The sequence below is a fragment of the Hyperolius riggenbachi genome, chromosome 2, assembly GCF_040937935.1.
Source record: "Hyperolius riggenbachi isolate aHypRig1 chromosome 2, aHypRig1.pri, whole genome shotgun sequence".
NCBI lineage: Eukaryota > Metazoa > Chordata > Amphibia > Anura > Hyperoliidae > Hyperolius > Hyperolius riggenbachi.
The window spans coordinates 50,617,310-50,638,603 of record NC_090647.1 but is presented as its reverse complement, the minus strand read 5'-3'; the positions used below and the strand labels follow the sequence as shown (position 1 = coordinate 50,638,603).

General features: G+C 44.6%; 1 protein-coding gene across 11 annotated transcripts in view; it reads left to right on the top strand.

Annotated features, from left to right (window-relative positions):
* Nucleotides 1-21,294, top strand: part of GRM5 (glutamate metabotropic receptor 5) — a 459,510-nt gene that overhangs the window by 392,420 nt on the left and 45,796 nt on the right. For all 11 annotated transcript variants that reach the window (XR_011026045.1, XM_068266785.1, XM_068266784.1 and 8 more), the window contains 3 exons: nt 12,743-12,989; nt 15,533-15,701; nt 16,570-16,696. Coding sequence is in view for 10 of the 11 variants with exons in the window: in XM_068266785.1 (XP_068122886.1) it covers nt 12,743-12,989; nt 15,533-15,701; nt 16,570-16,696 (543 nt within the window). In the remaining variant the exon portion in view is untranslated. The remainder of the gene's footprint in view (nt 1-12,742; nt 12,990-15,532; nt 15,702-16,569; nt 16,697-21,294) is intronic.

Genomic DNA, 21,294 nt, shown 5'->3' with positions numbered 1-21,294 from the left:
CTCAGATAAGGCACACTACCTTCAGATAAGGCACACTAACCTCAGATAAGTCACACTAACCTCAGATATGGCACACTAACCTCAGATAAGGCACACTAACCTCAGATAAGACACACTACCTTCAGATAAGGCACACTAACCTCAGATAAGGCACACTAACCTCAGATAAGGCACACTAACCTCAGATAAGGCACACTAACTCAGATAAGACACACTAACCTCAGATAAGGCACACTAACTCAGATAAGACACACTAACCTCAGATAAGGCACACTAACTCAGATAAGACACACTAACCTCAGATAAGGCACACTAACCTCAGATAAGGCACACTAACATCAGGTAAGGCACACTAACTCAGATAAGACACACTAACCTCAGATAAGGCACACTAACCTCAGATAAGGCACACTAACCTCAGATAAGGCACACTAACATAGATAAGGCACACTAACCTCAGATAAGACACACTAACCTCAGATAAGGCACACTAACTCAGATAAGGCACACTAACCTCAGATAAGTCACACTAACCTCAGATATGGCACACAGATAAGGCACACTAACTCAGATAAGGCACACTACCTTCAGATAAGGCACACTAACCTCAGATAAGGCACACTAACTCAGATAAGGCACACTAACCTCAGATAAGTCACACTAACCTCAGATATGGCACACTAACCTCAGATAAGGCACACTAACCTCAGATATGACACACTACCTTCAGATAAGGCACACTAACCTCAGATAAGGCACACTAACTCAGATAAGGCACACTACCTTCAGATAAGGCTTTACAAATGTTATTGTATTGTATTATTGTATTGTATAAGGCACACTAACCTCAGATAAGGTACACTAACCTCAGATAAGGCACACTAACTTCAGATAAGGCACACTAACTCAAATAAGACACACTACCTTCAGATAAGGCACACTAACCTCAGATAAGGCACACTAACTCAGATAAGACACACTACCTTCAGATAAGGCACACTACCTTCAGATAAGACACACTACCTTCAGATAAGGCACACTAACCTCAGATAAGGCACACTAACCTCAGATTAGGTTAGCGCTGTAGTTTGTGCCCACTAAGTGATAAGGCACGCTAACCGGCTTAGTGCCGGTTAGTGAATCAAGGCCCATGTGTTTATTCTTAAAAGCGCTGGGGAAATTGCTATACAGAGCACTTTTTCAAGCGCTTAGCGGTTAGCGATTTCCCTATACCTTCCATTGAGCCAAAGCGATCAGTAAATAGTACAGGCAGCGCTTTGGTGAGCGGAGTTGAACCGCTCATATGTGGTCCCTCTCATAGGGAATTATTGCACAAGCACTTTTAGGGCGATTTCTAAAATCGCCAGCGCTTACAAAAATACGCAAACACTCATAGTGTGAACAAGCCCTCACTGCAACTCTGTGATTTGGGCCCAATCACAGAGCTCGGAAGCATTGGACCAATCAGAGAATGCAGAATTTTTCCGCAAAAATCGGATTGCCGCAGTACTTTCGGACCAATCACAAGACTCGAATACTACCGAGTATTCCTGAGTCATGTGATCGGCCTAAAATCTCTGTGGTATTCCGATTATCGCTGCTAAATTCTAAATTCTCTGATTGGTCCAATACTCTAGCATTCTGTGATTGGGCCAAAATTATCGAGTTGCGTTCCCTTGATTGATGCACCACAGCTCCCAGCATGCCCGCCATTGAGGCAACACAGCTGCCTGGGGGACATCCGGGCCCCCCAGAATAGATCCGGGGGCCCCCAGAATAGATCCGGGGCACGTGTCACTGATCTTTGGGGCTAGCAACGCTCCTGGCTCCTTGCATCAGTTTTGATAAATCCACCACCTCCACCTCTGTCACTGATAGGGAACTTCAGAGGGGAGGAGCAAAGAGAAGAACACCGCCTCCTAAGCTTTCAGCAGGTCCCGTTAGTTGCCTGGCTCGCCTCACCCTAGAAACGGCTCTGCTTTAGCACACCAGTGCTGTGCGGAGCCTCCTTCATGAAGTCCAAGATTCAGAATCCTGGAAACCTCTTTTCTCTGTTTTCCGGAACACACAAATTCTCAGGATGAAAACAATTTCAGGTAGTAATTTGCTTCCAGCTGAGAAAATCCTTCGCGTAACGGATAAATCAAAGCATCTCGTAAACCGCACCGACCGTTCGCAGCTGAATACAGATGTAGCTCTCGCCTCCTCACTAAACTATGTAATAATGTGCTGTAGACTCACAGCTGCCCTGCTGCAGTGTCTTTTCAAAAGCCATTGTGCACAGTTTAAAAGATTGCTGCACAGGGTTATGTGCTACAGAAATACAAGGTCATGGACAGCGCCACATTACCTGCGCTGTAGCTTCAAAAGCATCTTCAGCTATAGGAATGGCTGTATGACTTTCAATATGGTCAGCCTGGAATAAAATAGCCGGGTATAGAATGTCATTGGTAGATTCTCTAGCTGTTGCCTGATAAGTGCTGAGAGAGAGAACTATAGTTTATATAGCAACAAACCAAAAAAGGTCGGCACCACTGTTTTGTATTTAAAGCGCAATTACATTTATTAAGCAGGCAATGACATGAGCAGCGGTCAGGCCCGGATTTACATCACAAGAGCCTATAGGCACAGATGTCCTGGCACCCTAGACTTCACCCTCCATGAACCTGCAACCCCCCACCGAACTGCACAGCAAGTGTGCTGGCTGGTCCAGATGTCACTTTCCCTTTCTTCCCTTGCTCATCATAGGTAGCTACAGGTGCCCCTTAGCACTAGGTAGCCAGAGGTACCCTCAGTATTAAGTAGTTAGAGGTGACCCCTACTGAAGGGAGATCTTGTCAGTGGAATGCCAGAGCTGGATTAGTAACCTTTCATTAACCTCTGCATAGGGAAGGAGGGAGGTACTAGGGGAGGGTACTGAGCCGCCTTTCCATCATCAGGCGCCTGTAGGCATGTGCCTACAGTGCCTTATGGTAACTCCGGCCCTGGCAGCAGTAACAGTACCAGGGCACAGGTTTTGGCGCATTTGTGTGAATTTCCTACGTGGGCACTCCTTCAACCTACTCATTGGACTACAGTTTATATAGCTGCTTAAAGGATACCAGAGCCGAAACATATAGCAAAAACAGGTGGAGAAGGCACGTATATGAAGCAACCCTCATGCCCACCACTCCCCCCCCCCCCCCCCCCCCCCCCCCACCGCGTTCTTCTCCTTCCTCATCAGCTACTTCCTGGTTGGCTGAGTTGGGCATTAGTGTGCATGATGTCACAACTACATGATGTGAATGCACAGAGCATTTGGCGACGTGCGCAGCCGGGCCAAGGCCCGTGCACTAATGCCTGACTGCCCGACCCAGCCGAACATGAAGCAGCTGCAGGGGGCATTTGCCAGATAAAAGAGGGGGACAGAGGAGAATGGGGCATTTTTTTATATATAATATAGCTCTGGTATCCTTTAAAGCAAACCTGAAACTAAGGCCTCAAATCATCATTGTCTTTGAGATAACTTTTTCCAGTTCGTTAAATTACCGAATTCGAAATTTATCGATTTCTAGTTGTATTCATCAAGGTTTTTCCGCATTCAGTGTGACTTCGATAAAATATCGATAACAATGCGGTAACCATTCGGTAACGTGTCGTTATTTCCATTTTACAGCGGTAATTTAACACAAGGCCATAAGATTCCCATGGAATTGTGGGTAAAAGGGCATTGTGGGTAAAAGCAACATTCCAAATGCTCGCTAACAGCTGTAGATAACTTTGATGAATCCTGAAATTAACTTATCGAGTTCGGTATTTTACCGAGCTGCCGGTAATTGATTCAATAACTCTTGATGAATTGAGGCCTAAGTACTTTGGAAAACAGTTGCATCCTTAGCACAAGCCCAGCATCTGAGTAGTGTTGGGCGAACAGTGTTCGCCACTGTTCGGGTTCTGCAGAACATCACCCTGTTCGGGTGATGTTCGAGTTCGGCCGAACACCTGATGGTGTTCGGCCAAACCGTTCGGCCACATGGCCGAACTAAGAGGGCAGGGCCGAACGTTCCCCGAACGTTCGGCTAGCGCTGTGATTGGCCGAACGGGTCACGTGGTTCGGACCCGAACGCGCTCTGATTGGCCGAACTGTCACGTGGTTCGGGTAAATAAATACCCGAACCACGTCATATCTCCGCCATTTGTCTGTGGGTTTAGCTTTGGGTAGGCAGGCAGGGTAGTTCGCGCTCCAGCCACGCTAGCCAGGGTTCCCCCAGTCGTGTGTCGCTGCTGGGAACAGTAGTACACCGCTCGCTCAGCCACACTATATAGCATTGTGTTTACTGCCACTCTGTGTACCTCGCTCAGCCACACTATATAGCATTGTGTTTACTGCCACTCTGTGTCTGCTGGGAACAGTAGTACCCTGCTCGCTCAGCCACACTATATAGCATTGTGTTTACTGCCACTCTGTGTACCTCGCTCAGCCACACTAAATAGCATTGTGTTTACTGCCACTCTGTGCCTGCTGGGAACAGTAGTACACTGCTCGCTCAGCCACACTATATAGCATTGTGTTTACTGCAACTCTGTGTACCTCACTCAGCCACACTATATAGCATTGTGTTTACTGCCACTCTGTGTCTGTTGGGAACAGTAGTACACTGCTCGCTCAGCCACACTATATAGCACACTATATGCTGCTGGGTTAGCGTTGCCGGTCCCTGTTTATTGAACCTCTCATCTTTATTACATTTATGACTGCATGGCGGCAAAAAGCATTGCTATATCTGCACGCTATTTGTCCTCATGCAAGGCCTGGGATGCTGTGTCTCAAAAAGCGTGGCCTTCTCCTCCTGCGCCTCCTCCTGTTCCATCACGTGTGCTGCTGCTGCTGCTGCTGGGTTAGCGTTTCCGGTCCCTGTTTATTGAACCTCTCATCTTTATTACATTTATGACTGCATGGCGGAAAAAAGCATTGCTATATCCGCACGCTATTTGTCCTCATGCAAGGCCTGGGATGTTGTGTCTCAAAAAGCGTGGCCTTCTCCTCCTGCGCCTCCTCCTGTTCCATCACGTGTTCTGCTGCTTGTGCTGGGTTAGCGTTGCCGGTCCCTTTTCCTGGAACCTCTTCTCTGTATTACATTTATGACTGCATGGCGACAAAAAGCATGTTACCTGTGCAAAGAAACATGACATTTTCCACATTTAAAAGACAGTTTTTCCTTTGAAACTTTACAATCAATTTTCTCAAAAACTATAAGCTCTTTTTCAAATATTTTTTTTCCTCTTGTACCCACTCCCAAGGTGCACATACCCTGCAAATTTGGGGTATGTAGCATGTAAGGAAGCTTTACAAAGCACGAAAGTTCGGGTCCCCATTGACTTCCATTATGTTCGGAGTTCGGCGCGAACACCCGAACATCGCGGCGATGTTCGGCGAACGTTCGCGAACCCGAACATCTAGGTGTTCGCCCAACACTACATCTGAGCAGAAGGATGCAGGAAGCTGGTGCCATTCTGCTGATAGTGGTCATACTGATCTTTGTCAGCAAGCACTGTAGTGGCGTCCCCCACAGCTAATGGCGCTCCAGGCAGCTGACTGGAATGTCTTTGGTAAAGAACGGCCATGTCAGTACGGATCTGCTCGTCTTTGGAACTACTCAGATATGCAAGTACTAGTTCTGAAGCTTGCACAAGGTGTCCCCAAGACGTATTCGAATAAGCTGGTCAAATTCACAGAGGGACAGCAGTGGAACAAGGGGATGGAGAGAGACCGGGGAAGGCTCTATGTGATTCAGAAGCGTGCCTCTTCTTAGGTAAGTATCTAACTTTTTGTTTGTTTGCCTCTTCTTAGGTAAGTATCTAACCTTTTGTTTGTTTGCCTCTTCTTAGGTAAGTATCTAACCTTTTGTTTGTTTGCCTCTTCTTAGGTAAGTATCTAACCTTTTGTTTGTTTGTAAAGGACCACTGTCACGAAAATCTTAAAATTTTTAAAATATGTAAACACATAGAAATAAGAAGTACGTTTCTTCCTGAGTAAAATAAGCCATAGATTACTTTTTCCTATGTTGCTGTCACTTACAGTAAGTAGTAGAAATCTAACATTACTGACAGGTTTTGGGCTAGTCCATCTCTCCATAGGGGATTCTCAGCGTGGCCTTTATCTATATATATAAAATCGGATGTGTGTGTGTGTGTATGTATGTGCCGCGATCACTCGAAAACGGCTTGACCGATTTGAACGAAACTTCGTATACAGATCCCTTACTACCTGGGATGATAGGTTCTGGGGGTCTCGCGTCTTCCCTGCACACATGGGCGGAGCTACAAACAGCAAATCAGATTTCACCCATTCAAGTCAATGGAAAAATGTAAAAGACTGACATTCTCACAGTAATCAAGCCAGAGTCCCCGCACTTGGCACAGTTGGTCACTTGGTGACAGAGGTTACGAATCCAGGAAAAGTGGGAGGAGCATAAAACAGCCAATCAAATTTCAGCCATTCATTTTAAATGGGAAAATGTAAACTGCAACCATTCTTAGACTGTTAATCGCAGAGTTCTCACACTTGGCACACTTGGTCACTGGGTGAATGCGATTAAGATTTAAGAAAGTGGGTGGAGCCTACAACAGCCAATCAAAATTTACCTATTGATTTTCAAGGGGAATATTTAAACTGCTGCCATTCTTACACTGTTAATGGCAGAGGCTTCAAACTTGCTACAGTTGGTCATTGGGTGACTGGGGTCCAAATTCACTAAAGGGGCGGGGCCACCTACAGCCAATCAGATTTCCTTGGTGGATAAACTGCTTCCATTCACACATTTTCGATGCCAGGAACCTGAAAGCTCACAAACTTGGTCACTGGGTGACTGTGTGTCAAGGTTACAAAAAGTGGGCGGAGCTAAAAACAAATTTCACTGGAAAATATAAACTGCAGCCATTCTTACACTGTTAATGGCAGGGCTCTCAAACTTTGCACAGTTGGTCACTGGGTGAATGAGATTAAGATTTTGGAAGGAGGGTGGAGCTTACAAAAGCCAATAAAAATTCACCTTTTGATTTTCAAAGGGAATATTTAAGCTGCTACCATTCTTATACTGTTAATAGCAAATGCCTCAAACCTGATACAGCCAGTCATTGGGTGATTAGGGTTCAAATTCGGAAAGGGGGCGGAGCCACAAACAGCCAGATTTGTTTATTTTTCAATGGGAATATACAAAGTATTGATACCAAGGACCCCAAAGCTGATAAATTTGATAACTGAGTGACTGTATGTCAAGGTTAGAAAAAGTGGCCGGTGCCAACAACAAAATTTTTAACATGGCAGGGTTCCCAAACTTTACACAATTGGCCACTGGGTGACTGGGATGAATATTCAGAAATGTGGGTGGAGCCTACAACAGCCAATCAAAATTGACCTATTGATTTTCAAGGGGAATATTTACATTGCTACCATTCTTACACTGTTAATGGCACAGGCCTCAAACCTGCTACAGTCAGTTGTTAAGTGTCTGGGGTTCAAATTCAGTAAAGGGGCGGAGCCAAACACAGCCAATCAGATTTTTTTGCTGCATGAACTGCTTCCATTAGCAGAATTTTGATGCCAGGAACCCAAAAGCTCACAAACTTGATCACTGAGTGACTGTGTGTCAAGGTTACAAAAACTGGGTGGAGTCAAAAACAGATTTTTCTGGGAAATTGTAAACTGCAGCCTTTCTTCACTGTTAATGGCAGGGTTCTCAAACTATGCACAGCTGGTTACTGGGTGACTGGGATTAATATCCAGAAAAGTGGGTGGAGCCTAAAATGCCAATCAAAAATCACATTTCGCTTTTCAAGGAGAATATTAAAATTGCTACCATTCTTGCACTGTTAATGGCACAAGCCTCAAACCTGGTACAGTTGGTCATTGGGTCACTGGGGTTCAAATTCAGAAAAGGGGACAGAGCCACAAACAGTCAATCAGAATTGTTTCATTTCATGGGAAAGTACAAATTATCAATGCCAAGGACCCCAAAGCTCACAAAATTGGTCATTGAGTGACTGTGTGTCCAGGTTACAAAAAGCGGGCGGAACCAAAACCAAATTTCACTGGGAAAATATAAACTGCAGCCATTCTTACACTGTTAATGGCAGGGTTCTCAAACTTTGCCCAGATAATAATAATTGCAGTATTTGTATAGCGCCTTTCTCCTGTCGGACTCAAAGCGCTTGCGAGGCAGCCACTAGAGCACACTCAGTAGGCAGTAGCAGTGTTAAGAAGACTTGCCCAAGAAACTCCTTACTGAAATAGGTGCTGTCTTACTGAACAGGCAGAGCCGAGATTTGAACCCAGGTGGTCACTGGGTGACTGAGATTAATATTCAGGGAAGTGGGTGAAGCCTATAATAGCCAATCAAAATTCACCTGTTGATTTTCAAGGGGAATATTTAAATTGCTGCCATTTTTACACTGCTAATAGCAGATGCTTCAAACCTGCTACAGTTGATCATTGGGTGACTGGGGTTTAAATGCTGGAGAGGAGGTGAAGCCACAAACAGCCAATCAGATTTTTTAATTTTAATGCAAATTATTGATACCAAAGACCGCAAAGCTCACAAACTTGGTCATTGAGTAATTGTGTGTTAGGGTTAGAAAAAATGGGCTGAGCAAACACCAGCCAAATACATACCCGGGCAACGCCGGGCAATCAGCTAGTTTTTTATAAAGACACTTCCTGAAAAAGATTTATACAAAGATGCTGACCAACCTCCCTGCTCGCTGTACACTTTTTTGGCAGTTGGACGGAGCAACTGCCATTCACTAAGTGCTTTTAAAAATAAAGAAAACCCTGGGAACCCCCATGAGGAGATGGGCTTGTTTAAAACCTGTCGGTTCTGTCAGATTTCTACTACTTATTGTAAGTGACAGCAACATAGGAGAAAAGTTATTTATGGCTCATTTTACTCTGGAAGAAACGTACTTCGTATGGTATATGATTATAAATATTTTAAACTTGACTATGATTTTCGCGACAGTGGTCCATTAATTAGCTTCAGGTTTATACTAAAGAGACTCAGAGACGAATAAAATAATAGATTTATACATACCTGAGGCTTCCTCCAGCCCCATCCTCATGGATCGCTCCCACGCCGCCAGGGGCGTAACTAGGCCCCACCGGGCCCCCCTGCAGATTTTCTGAGCGGGCCCCCCCCCCCCCCCCCCCCCGGGCCCGCTTGCGGCCGTTTTGTGGGTGCTGGAGGGGTGGCAGCATGGGGGGAAAGCCTTGCCCACAGTCGGCGGGGAGAGGGGTAGTTCCCCCCTCTCCCTCACCTCGGGGCTCTCCCCTCTGCGCTCCCCTCCAGCTCGTAAGTGTCTGTGGGGCTGTGGTGGGCAGCGAGCGGCGGGCAGATACATACCTGCTTCCGTGCGTTCCATCGGAGACTTCTCCCTCTAGCGGCTGACGTCACGAAGTGACGTGACGTAGCCCCATGTATAGCAAGTACAGTTACCTCAGTATAGCAAGTACAGTTAGCCCAGTATAGCTAGTACAGTTACCACAGTATAGCAAGTACAGTTACCACAGTATAGCAAGTACAGTTAGCCCAGTATAGCAAGTACAGTTACCACAGTATAGCTAGTACAGTTACCTCTGTATAGCAAGTACAGTTAGCCCAGTATAGCAAGTACAGTTACCCCATGTATAGCAAGTCCAGTTACCTCAGTATAGCAAGTACAGTTAGCCCAGTATAGCAAGTACAGTTACCCCATGTATAGCAAGTACAGTTACCTCAGTATAGCAAGTACAGTTAGCCCAGTATAGCAAGTACAGTTACCACAGTATAGCTAGTACAGTTACCTCAGTATAGCAAGTACAGTTAGCCCAGTATAGCAAGTACAGTTACCACAGTATAGCTAGTACAGTTACCACAGTATAGCAAGTACAGTTAGCCCAGTATAGCAAGTACAGTTACCACAGTATAGCTAGTACAGTTACCTCAGTATAGCAAGTACAGTTAGCCCAGTATAGCAAGTACAGTTACCTCAGTATAGCAAGTACAGTTAGCCCAGTATAGCAAGTACAGTTACCACAGTATAGCTAGTACAGTTACCTCAGTATAGCAAGTACAGTTAGCCCAGTATAGCAAGTACAGTTACCTCAGTATAGCAAGTACAGTTAGCCCAGTATAGCAAGTACAGTTACCACAGTATAGCTAGTACAGTTAGCCCAGTATAGCTAGTACAGTTACCACGGTATAGCAAGTACAGTTACCCCAGTATAGCAAGTACAGTTACCCCATGTATAGCAAGTACAGTTACCTCAGTATAGCAAGTACAGTTAGCCCAGTATAGCTAGTACAGTTACCACAGTATAGCAAGTACAGTTACCCCAGTATAGCAAGTACAGTTACCCCATGTATAGCAAGTCAGTTACCTCAGTATAGCAAGTACAGTTAGCCCAGTATAGCAAGTACAGTTACCACAGTATAGCAAGTACAGTTAGCCCAGTATAGCAAGTACAGTTACCACAGTATAGCTAGTACAGTTACCACAGTATAGCTAGTACAGTTACCACAGTATAGCAAGTACAGTTACCACAGTATAGCAAGTACAGTTACCACAGTATAGCTAGTACAGTTACCACAGTATAGCAAGTACAGTTAGCCCAGAATAGCAAGTACAGTTAGCCCAGTATAGCTAGTACAGTTAGCCTAGTGTAGCTAGTACAGTTAGCCCAGTATAGCAAGTATAGTTACCCCAGTATAGCTATTAAAGTTAGCCCAGTGTAGCCAGTAGTTACCCCAGTAAAACTGCCCCAGTGTAGGTAGGAGAGGTGCCCTTACCCCCAACACTCCCCCCCCCCCCCCCCCACGGCCGCTGCTCCTGTTACCTTATGAGCGGGCGGTCGCTTTCTTCCTTATATTCCCCCAGGCGCTCCTGTCCTCGGTTGCAGCATCTCGTAATACAGCAGCGCTTCCCGCGCGGTGGCTGTAAGGAAGAGAAGGAAGCAGGGCAGCGGCTTCCTGTAGCGGCGATCGCCGTTACCATGGGAACCGCTGCCCCGCCTCCTTCTCTCCTTACAGCAGCCGCACAGAAAGCGCTGCTGTAATAAATGCTGCAAAGAGGAGAGGGGCTAGCCGCTACAGGATTGGGGAATATAAGGGAGGAAGCGGCCGCCCGCTCATAAGCTAACAGGAGCGGCGGCCGTGGGGGGGAGAGGGAGAAATGCCAGATCCGCCGCGGCCCCACAGAAATTTGCCCACGGACCACCAGGGGGCCGCGGCCCCCAGGTTGGGGACCTCTGATATAGGAGACACACACAGTGATATTTGAGAAGTGAAATGAAGTTTATTGGATTTACAGAAAGTGCGCAATAATCGTTTAAATAAAATTAGGCAGGTGCATACATTTGGGCACTGTTGTCATTGTATTGATTCCAAAACCTATCAGGGATGGGGGGAGTGGGAAAAGGAGGGATTAAGGGAGTCATCTGGCTACTTATACTGGACAGTAAGGGGGGAGGGGTCATCTGGCTACTGCGGCTGGTGACCGTGGCCTTGGGCGGTAAAGAATACAAATCTGGCCCTGCTCGCTAGCGCTCGGTACGGCATTGGAAAGGGGCCCCTCTATGAAGTCACACCTAGGTGTGGCTGTGCTGAGACACGACAAGTCAGGTTTGTGCTGTCGCGTGACATCACCATGTAATAAATGATGATAGTAGCAGTAGAGTATTGTACCAAGTTAGCCGTCAGTAAAAACAAGAAGTTTTATGATGTGTGATATGACAAGCGCTGCCATTCAGCTGCAAGATGCTCACCATTCTAATAAGTGTGAACTGTCTCCATTGATGGTACCGAGGTCTCCAGGGTACACAGCGCTCGGTTCCTTGGTACCACCATCACGGACAACCTGAAGTGGGAAATGAACACCTCTGTAACTCAAAAGAAAGCCCAGCAGAGGCTGTTCTTTCTCAGGCAGCTGAGGAAGTTCGGAATGTCGCAGGAGCTAATGATCAGCTTCTACTCTGCCACCATTGAGTCTGTCCTTTGCTCCTCCATCATTGTCTGGTACTCCGGGGCCAACGCAAGGGACAAGCAGAAACTACAGAGGGTAATCAGCGCTGCTGAGAGGATTATAGGGTCACCCCTGCCACCCCTGGACATCCTTCATTCATCTAGAATGAGGTCCAGGGCAATCAGGATCACTCAAGACCCCTCTCACCCGGGCAGTTGCTTCTTTGACCCCCTCCCATTAGGCCGCCGTTATAGGACCATTCTCACCAAAACCACCAGACATAAAAACACCTTCTTTCCCCAAGCGGTTGTCCTACTTAATTCATGTACTCTCCCAACTGTCATCCCCTAATCATTCTATGTACCATGTTGAAGTTGAGGTTGCTATTTCTGCACTACCGATATATGCCATCTGCTGTACTGTCTGTCAAATTGCTGTTGTGTCTATGTAGCTAGTATCTGTACCATGACGATGTTGTATGCAAATTGCCGTGTGTCCACAAAGAATTCCGGGTGCGGTCCCTGCCGCACTTGGCGAATAAAGGTGATTCTGATTCTGAACAGGGGCTTATTATCAAAGGGATTCCAGATGGGAAAGGGAGACTGCATAGCGCATGATGCAACTTTTACCTTCTGTTTCTTTGCGATTCTGTCTTTACAGGATGTTCGCAACGCTTTGCTTTATTTTGGGTTTAAACCTCTTTATTTCTATCATGTTGTCTGCTCCCTGTATATACTGCATTATTGACTGCTGCTATTCTCCCATTCAGCTCGACTCTCCTTGTCCTATCAGTACGCTCAAGACTCCAAGATGGGCTTCGTCATCAATGCAATCTACGCCATGGCCTATGGCCTCCACCACATGCAGACGGCTCTGTGTCCGGGGTATGCTGGACTTTGCGATGCCATGAAACCCATAGATGGGCAGAAGCTTCTGGACTGTCTCATGAGAGTTAACTTCACAGGTGTGGCCAATGACGTCATCAAGTTTGATGAAAATGGGGACTCGCCGGGAAGGTACTGTAGCCCATTTTTGATTACAATTATGTGAGCTGTATCTTAACCATATCTCGAACTGATGTAGGTCAAAGCAGCCTGAAACAGCTGTCTGCCTAAAACAGCTGCTTCCCTGAAACAGCTGTCTGCTCTGTCTATTCCGGGTCATGATCTATGTGTAGAAGAAATAATGTGGCCTCATCTGAACACCAGTCTCTGATCTTTAAGATGTTTCATCGCTTTTTCACAGCAACAGAGTAGCTTAACCAAGAGGGACAGCCTATTTAGCTGCATGGGGGCCCAGGGTCAAATCAGGGAATTTGGACTCCCTCTGTTATTAAGTGCACCCAGATTTAGTAGCTTCATCAAAATGTTGTTAATGTGTTAAATTTTTGGGGAATATCTCACCACAGACAAATTCTATACCTGAATTTATAGTTGGCTTGTTGTCGATATGGAATTTAAGGGCACCATCTTTGTTAAAGCAAACCTGAAGTGAAAATAAACTTATGAGATGGGGAATTGTCTTTTACAAAAGGTAAATAAAACATAAATTGGAGTCCCAGACTTTTATTTTCAGTTTATTGACTTCATTTTAAAACTGAATTCTAAACAGCAGCTGCCTGTGACAAATCTGCATTGCTGAGCTGAAGTATTGATGCTTTGAACTTTCCAGCTCTAAATCCTTATCACAAGCTATCTCTCACTCAGATATAACTCTTTTGGCTTCTATTTACTTTTCAGAAACTGGAATGAATTTTACAAGCTGTTTGACAAGTTCATTTGCCTAGACAACAACTCTTTTTTAACACTTCCTGTACTAAAAATAGAAAGGGACTTCAGACAATTTCTTACTCCAGTACTATAGGTACCTATGTTTATCTCATCATGTCACATTTTACTTTGGGTGTGCTTTACATATTCAGCCTGTTCAATAAAGGTAGATTGAAAACAAAGCCAATTTCTTACATTGCAAAGCAATTGATAAACAGAAACTTGTGGGAGCTGTACAAAGCCTCTGCTAATATTATTCGCCCAGCATGCATCTTGTTGCCATAATTGCATAGTGGCACGATGTGCATGTGCAGAGCGACAGTAAACCAGTGACATACTTCCTGTCCAGCAAGGAGTGCGTCAGCAGGGAGTGCGTCACTGAGCCAGGGAGCGGCGATATACATAATATCCTATCAGTGCACTCAGCCACAGGGTAATATGCATGGAGCAATGGTGCTGTGCAATCGTCCTGCCCCGGGCTCCCCTGCTGCAGGTGAATTGTACTGAACCATAACTGAAATTAGTCTAATGGTATAGCGACTAATGATCCAATCTTTTTTGTCCAGTCTTACCAAATCTACGTAGTAGAGGGGTAAACTGAGTGGATACACAGTATTGAATGGATACTTTAGGCAGTCCATCATATTACAGATTGGACAAAAAAGATTGCATCATTCTTTACAAAAGCACCCCATTCAAATGATCTATTCCACGGGTGTCAAACTCAAATACAAAGAGGGCCGAAATTGAATTCTGGGACCAAGTCGCGGGCCATCCTCAATATCTACTGGCAATCTCCCTCGCATATACAGTTCCCTGGGGTCTAGTAGTTGTCTCTCCCCTATACAATTCCCTGGTGTCTAGTGATCCTCCCTCCTCTATACAGTTCCCTGGTGTTTAGTGGTAATCTCTCCTTCCCCTATACAAGTCCCTGGTGTCTAATGGCCTTCTCCTTCCCTTATACAGTTCCCTGGTGTCTAGTGACCCCCCCTCCCTCCCCTATACAGTTCCCTATCAGTTATTGGTTCCCCTCCCACCACTAAATATTTCCCTGGTGTCCAGTGCCCCTCCTCACACCCCTAAATGGGTCCCTAGTATCTAGTGACTCCCCCTCCCTGTACATTTCCCTGGTGTCTGGTGCTTTCCCTTCCCTCCCTTATATGGCTTTCCTGGTGATCTAGGACTTCACCTCCAATATAGTTTTCCTGGTGATCTAGGGCTTCATCGCAGTGGTGGCTGGATAGTGTAATGGTTAAGGAGGAGGAGACCTGTATTCAAATCTCATCTTAACTCCTATTCAGTAAGCCAGCACCTATTCAGTAAGGAGTTCTTTGGCGAGACTCCTTAACACTGCTACTGCCTACTGAGTGCGCCCTAGTGGCTGCCTCGCAAGCGCTTTGAGTCCGACAGGAGAAAGGCGCTATACAAAAAAAGGAATTATTATTATTATCTCCAATTTAGCTTCCCTGGTGGTCTAGCGTGGGCCAAACATAATACAAAGTGAGGAAACCACTTGAGGGCCAAATTTGATCGTTCTGTGTGCCGGATTTGGCCCGCGGGCCAGAGTTTGACACGTATGGTCTGCTATTGGCTATCATCGTAGGGGAAGCAGGAATGCTGTCGCCATAGAGCATCCATAATCTGTTGTCCCCAGTGAGTGACATTAGAATGCTGGGCATGTAGGGGAAGGTTCCTCTTGTCCTGTAAGGAGATTGGGAAATTATGCATTTCGGGAACAGTGAATGCTGATGTCTGCTCACAATGCATCTTTAATTCAAATATTATTTTAGGTATGAGATCATGAATTTTAAGAAGATGGGTAAAGATTACTTTGATTACATAAACGTTGGAAGCTGGGACAATGGGGAGCTGAAGATGGACGATGATGAAATTTGGTCTAATAAGAACACCGTAATTAGATCAGTCTGCAGCGAGCCCTGCGCCAAAGGACAGATTAAGGTGAGATCAGCCTTGCTGAGTAACTCTGAGATGTAAAATCAGATAATTATAGCTCAGGCAATTATGCAGCCCTTCTATGTATCTATTCCATCCATCCATCCAACCAACTATCCATCTATCTATATATCTATCTATCTACCCATCCAGGGCCACCACTACCATATGGACAACCTGGGCAATTGCCCCAGGGCCCTGAGCCGGCTGTCTGTCCATCTGTCTTTCTACCCATCCAACTAACCAACTATCTCTCTGTCTATCTTCCTATCTATCTATCTATCTATCTACTATCTATCTTTCTATCTGTTTGTCTGTCTATCAATCTATCTATCGCCGCCGCTACCACATGGGCAACCTATTGCCGCTACCAACATGGGCCATCTATTCATATCTATCTAGTTCTATCTATCTATCTATCTATCTATCTATCTATCTATCTATCTATCGGTTGCTACTTACGGTACAATTTGCCAAACAATAGTTTCTGAAGGATTCTTGCTATATGAACGATGGGAAATTATTGTTTGGGACCACTAATAGACAAAACCTCCTAACCAATACAACCAGATTGTAGGGATCAATCCAAAAATCAGATCAATTTCATTAATCGGATTGGCTAGATTTTGGTCCATTAGTGGTCCAAATGATCATTTCCAATCGTTCATAAGAAGAATCATTCGGAAACGATAATCTGCCAAATTGTATTGTTAGTAGCCACCCTATCTATCTATCTATCTATCTATCTCATCTATTTGCATGTCCATATATATATATATATGTATATATATATATATATATCCATCCATTCATCCGCTGTCTCTGCCAGTTTTTATAATACTGATAAATGGTTGTGTTTCCTCCTGGTAATCAGGTGATCCGGAAAGGAGAGGTGAGCTGTTGTTGGACCTGCACCCCCTGTAAGGAGAATGAGATTGTGTTTGATGAATACACCTGCCAGGCATGTGATCTGGGCTCCTGGCCTACAGATGATCTAACAGGTATGTCCCTATCTCTGTGCAGCAAGCTATGAGCCTTCACTCTCCTGCAGTACTGCATCATTCATCATCTAACATTGTGGCCATCCATCCATCTCTCTGCCTATCCATCCATCCATCCACCCACCCAGGCATGTGATCTGGGCTCCTGGCCTACAGATGATCTAACAGGTATGTCCCTATCTCTGTGCAGCAAGCTATGAGCCTTCACTCTCCTGCAGTACTGCATCATTTAGCATCTAACATTATGGCCATCCATCCATCCATCCACTCAGGCATGTGATCTGGTCTCTTGGCCTACAGATGATCTCACAGGTATGTTCCTATCATTGTGGAGCAAGCTATGAGCCTTCACTCTAACGAAGTACTGCATCATTCATCATCTAACATTGTGACATAGTGTGACTCACCATGTGTCATGTAACAGCTTATAAAATGCACCAATGTCCTCAACATCTGGCTAATCCTATTAGCTCACTGAATATTGCTGTATTTTGGAAAGATGGCTACGGAATAGCTCAGATAGCATTGCACAGAGGAACAGCCTAGCAGGCCTGAACTGAACTGTCATTTAAAGGACACCTTAAATGAAAGGACTATATGGAGGCTGCCATATTACCTGGCTATCCTGCTGATCCTCTGGCTGTAATACTTTTAGCCATAGACCCTGACCTAGCATGCAGATCAGATGTTTGAAGGTTGACTTGATTTATGGCATGGATGTTTCAGGTGTGTGATTCAAACACTACTGCAGCCAGAGAGATCAGTAGGACAGCCAGGCAACTGGTATTGATTAAAATTAAATAAATATGGCAGCCTCCACATCCCTCTCACTTCAGGTGTCCTCTAAAGTAAACCTGAAGTGATACAAATAAACAAATAACTAGGTAGATGGAACCTGACTGGCAAAACATAATTTTGCATGAGTCAATTCAGGTTTTGCACTTTTTTCAGTTTAGGTTTGCTTTAAAGCAGTAGGGTCAGCCATACTACCCCAGGAAAAAAAACACATATATTAGTAGATAAATACATGCTCTACTTACATAACATATGCCCGTTCCAGGCATTTTCCATCGTTACTGCCTCTGACTGAAGATCCTGATTTCATTTCCTCCCTTACTCTTTTTTTCTGGACTGTCTTATCTAGCTTGCTTTGTAAACACGTGAGCACAGCATAGTATTTCAGCAGCTTCTGTAGAGGGGTGAGGTGTATTTCCTTTCTCAGCCTCGTGCCACACTGAACTGCCCTCAGCCGATCAGTGAGGAGCAGTAATGTGGGAGGGGAGATACCAAGCTTCCCTCTCCCGGGCAATTTACCAGAATAGAGCCAGGCTGTCTGAGATAAGATTCATTACAGCAGACACATTTATGATTATATTGGCATGCTTGCAAGCAGACTGTATGTAGACTACATAATAAACGCAGAGCAGTGGTTAAATAGAATGTGATTTTATGGCTTACAATCTCGCTTTAAGAACCTGCTACTAATGTCTTTGTGCAAGATACCACATGACACCTTCTTGGAGTCTTGTGGAGTCCATGCCTTCATGGGTCAGTGCTGTTTTAGTGACACAAGGGACACACACAAGCCCACACAAGGGACACACACACAAGCACACACAAGGGACACACACACACAAGCACACACAAGGGACACACACACACACACACACACACACACACAAGCGCACACACAAGGGACACACACACACAAGCGCACATACAAGCACACACACAAGGGACACACACACAGACACACACACACACGGGACACACACAAGCATACACGCAAGACACACACACACACACACACACGCACACACACGGGACACACACACACACACAAGCGCACACACAAGAGACACACACACACACACACACACACACACGCGCACACACACAAGGGACACACACACACACAAGCGCACACACAAGGGACACACACACACACACGGGACACACACAAGCATACACGCAAGGGACACACACACACACACACGGGACACACACGCAAGCACACACAAGGGACACACACATACACAAGGGACACACACACACACAAGCACACACAAGCACACACAAGGGACACACACACAAGCACACACAAGGGACACACACACACAAGCGCACACACAAAGTAACTGCATTGTTATAACAGTCATCTAGGATTATTTCTTATCAAAGCATAACAGCGGTATGCTGTAAATACCCTAAAAAAAGAAACGCAATCCTTGGCACATAAATAGCACTATTGATTCGTCTTCTGTAAAGAATAATTTAACACATCTTTTAAATCTAGGACATTGCGGCATGGAGAAAACCCACAAATAATTGCACACAATGGAACGTGCAACGCTAAAATTAATATCGAATCAATACCCGGGCTGGAGCCGGTGAATAAATCAAAGGTGGTGCGCGGCTTATAATAAAATAGACTTGGCGGGGGAGAGGATATACAGCTGGGTTTCTGCTCTTTCTCCGGATTTTATTATGAAAGTGAGAGCAGCTAATATATACTGAAAGGTGTGAAATTGTGCGGAATCAATGATGGATGGCTGGCGTCAAGTCGCTGAGGAGTCAGGCTGATCATCTCACAGTAATGCAATGATGGTTGATGCATGCGCTTGTCACGCTTGTAACATATTAAACAATAATATTTAATGTAATAATAGTTACTGCTCAAGGTCAATATTAATACTTTCTAGACTGCTTACGGACCTTGATGTTTGGAATCTATGCCTTGCTTGGGTTCTGCTATCCCTGCCAGGGCGTAGATTGCAACCAGCCACGCCGCGCAGTCTCGTCGCTTTCGCCGATCATGCTGCGTTTCCATTGCTGCACCCGGTCGCTCTGCTGTCAGACTGACAACAGAGCTTCTGTATTTCATTGGCTCCTGACCCCATGCTTACTGTAAGCCAATCACAGTAATCACACAGCAAAACAAAGAAAGGACAGATTTGGTCCTTAAAGGGTCCTTAAAGGGTCCTTAAAGGGCCAGAACCTTCGGGTACGGAAGAGGTTAAAGCGGATCCGAGATGAAAAACGAACTATAACAAGTAACTTGTGGCTAGTAAACAAAACAAGGGGCGCTAGCGGCTAAATAAAGTTCTATACTCAATATACCAATACACCCATACAATACCCCCTACGGGGGGGATAAGAAAAACAAAAGACCAAAATATTTCTTCCTGCTGCTACCTCCATCTTGCGGGAGTACCTCTTTCTCCTGCTGAAAACAAAGTTGCTTATAAAAGTACCAGAAGAGCGCTGGATATATATCTGAAAACATTCTATTTCAACCACCCACACATTCAAACCCCACACACACTGATTGTGAGCCTGCTGGTGACCCTTCCAAAAAATATATGAAAAAAGATATAAAAAATATATAGTATAAAAAAGGTGGATCCAGTCCTTTCCTTTATAACTTGTCTATATATCTTATCTAAAGTTTAAATAATTTACACAGCATATCTAGCTGCAAACAGCTTCAAAAGTTTATGATTATTTATTCCTGTGATACAATGACAGCGGCCATGTTCTATTTGTCACATTGTCACAGGCTAAGGGCTGGAGATGCTATCAGCTTTCTTGTGTGTAAATTCAGTCCCCTCTCCTCCTCCCCTCTGCCTCTGAAATCAATAACTAGTAACCTCCTCTTCCTCCAGCCCAGACTGAGCTCCCATAAGCCCTTGCTACAGTGCCAAGGCACAAAGGGAGCTGTGGGCGAGGCTTGTTTAGTTTATAGGGTATTAGAGTATTAAAACAAAACAAAAAAAGTATTTGGCTTGAGGAATGCCCTATAAACTATATGACAAGAACACAATTATGCAATGAGTAAACGTTTATCTCGGATCCACTTTAACCACTTGATGACTAAGGGTTTTTTTCCCTTGTGTTCCAGAGCAATTTTCACCTGTCAGCGCTCCTCCCTTTCTTTTGCCAGTAACTTAATCACTACTAATCACAGCATAATGATCTATATCTTGTTTTTCTTGCCACCAATTAGGCTTTCTTTGGGAGGTACAGCATGTCAAGAATTATTTTATCCTAACTGCATTTTAACATAAGCAATAAGAAAAAAATTGAAAAAAATGCATTATTTTTCAGTTTTTGGCCATTATAGTGTTAAAATAAAACGTTCTACTGTGAATAAAAGCCACACATTTTATTTGCCCTTTTGTCCCGGTTATTACAACGTTTAAAAAATGTCACTAGTACGATGTTTGACGCCAATATTTTATTTGGAAATACAGGTGCAATTTTTCAGCTTTGTGTCCATCACTAATTACAGGCCCATAAATTAAAAATTAATAGTAATATACCGCTTTGACATACATTTTTAAAAAGTTCAGTCCCTAAGGTAACTAACTACTTATATATTTTTTTTATGTACATGTATTTCCCCCTATATAAAAAAAAGTTTGGGTACTATGGGAGGGTGTGGGAGGAAAATAGTTAATTATAAAAGTCAGTGTGAGGATTTTCATTAAATAAAAATGAATTTTGGTGTAATATACCATTTGGCCACAAGATGTCCTCAGTCATTATTTCCGACTCACCACCTACGTAAGCACATGAATCGGAAGTAATGCGTGGCA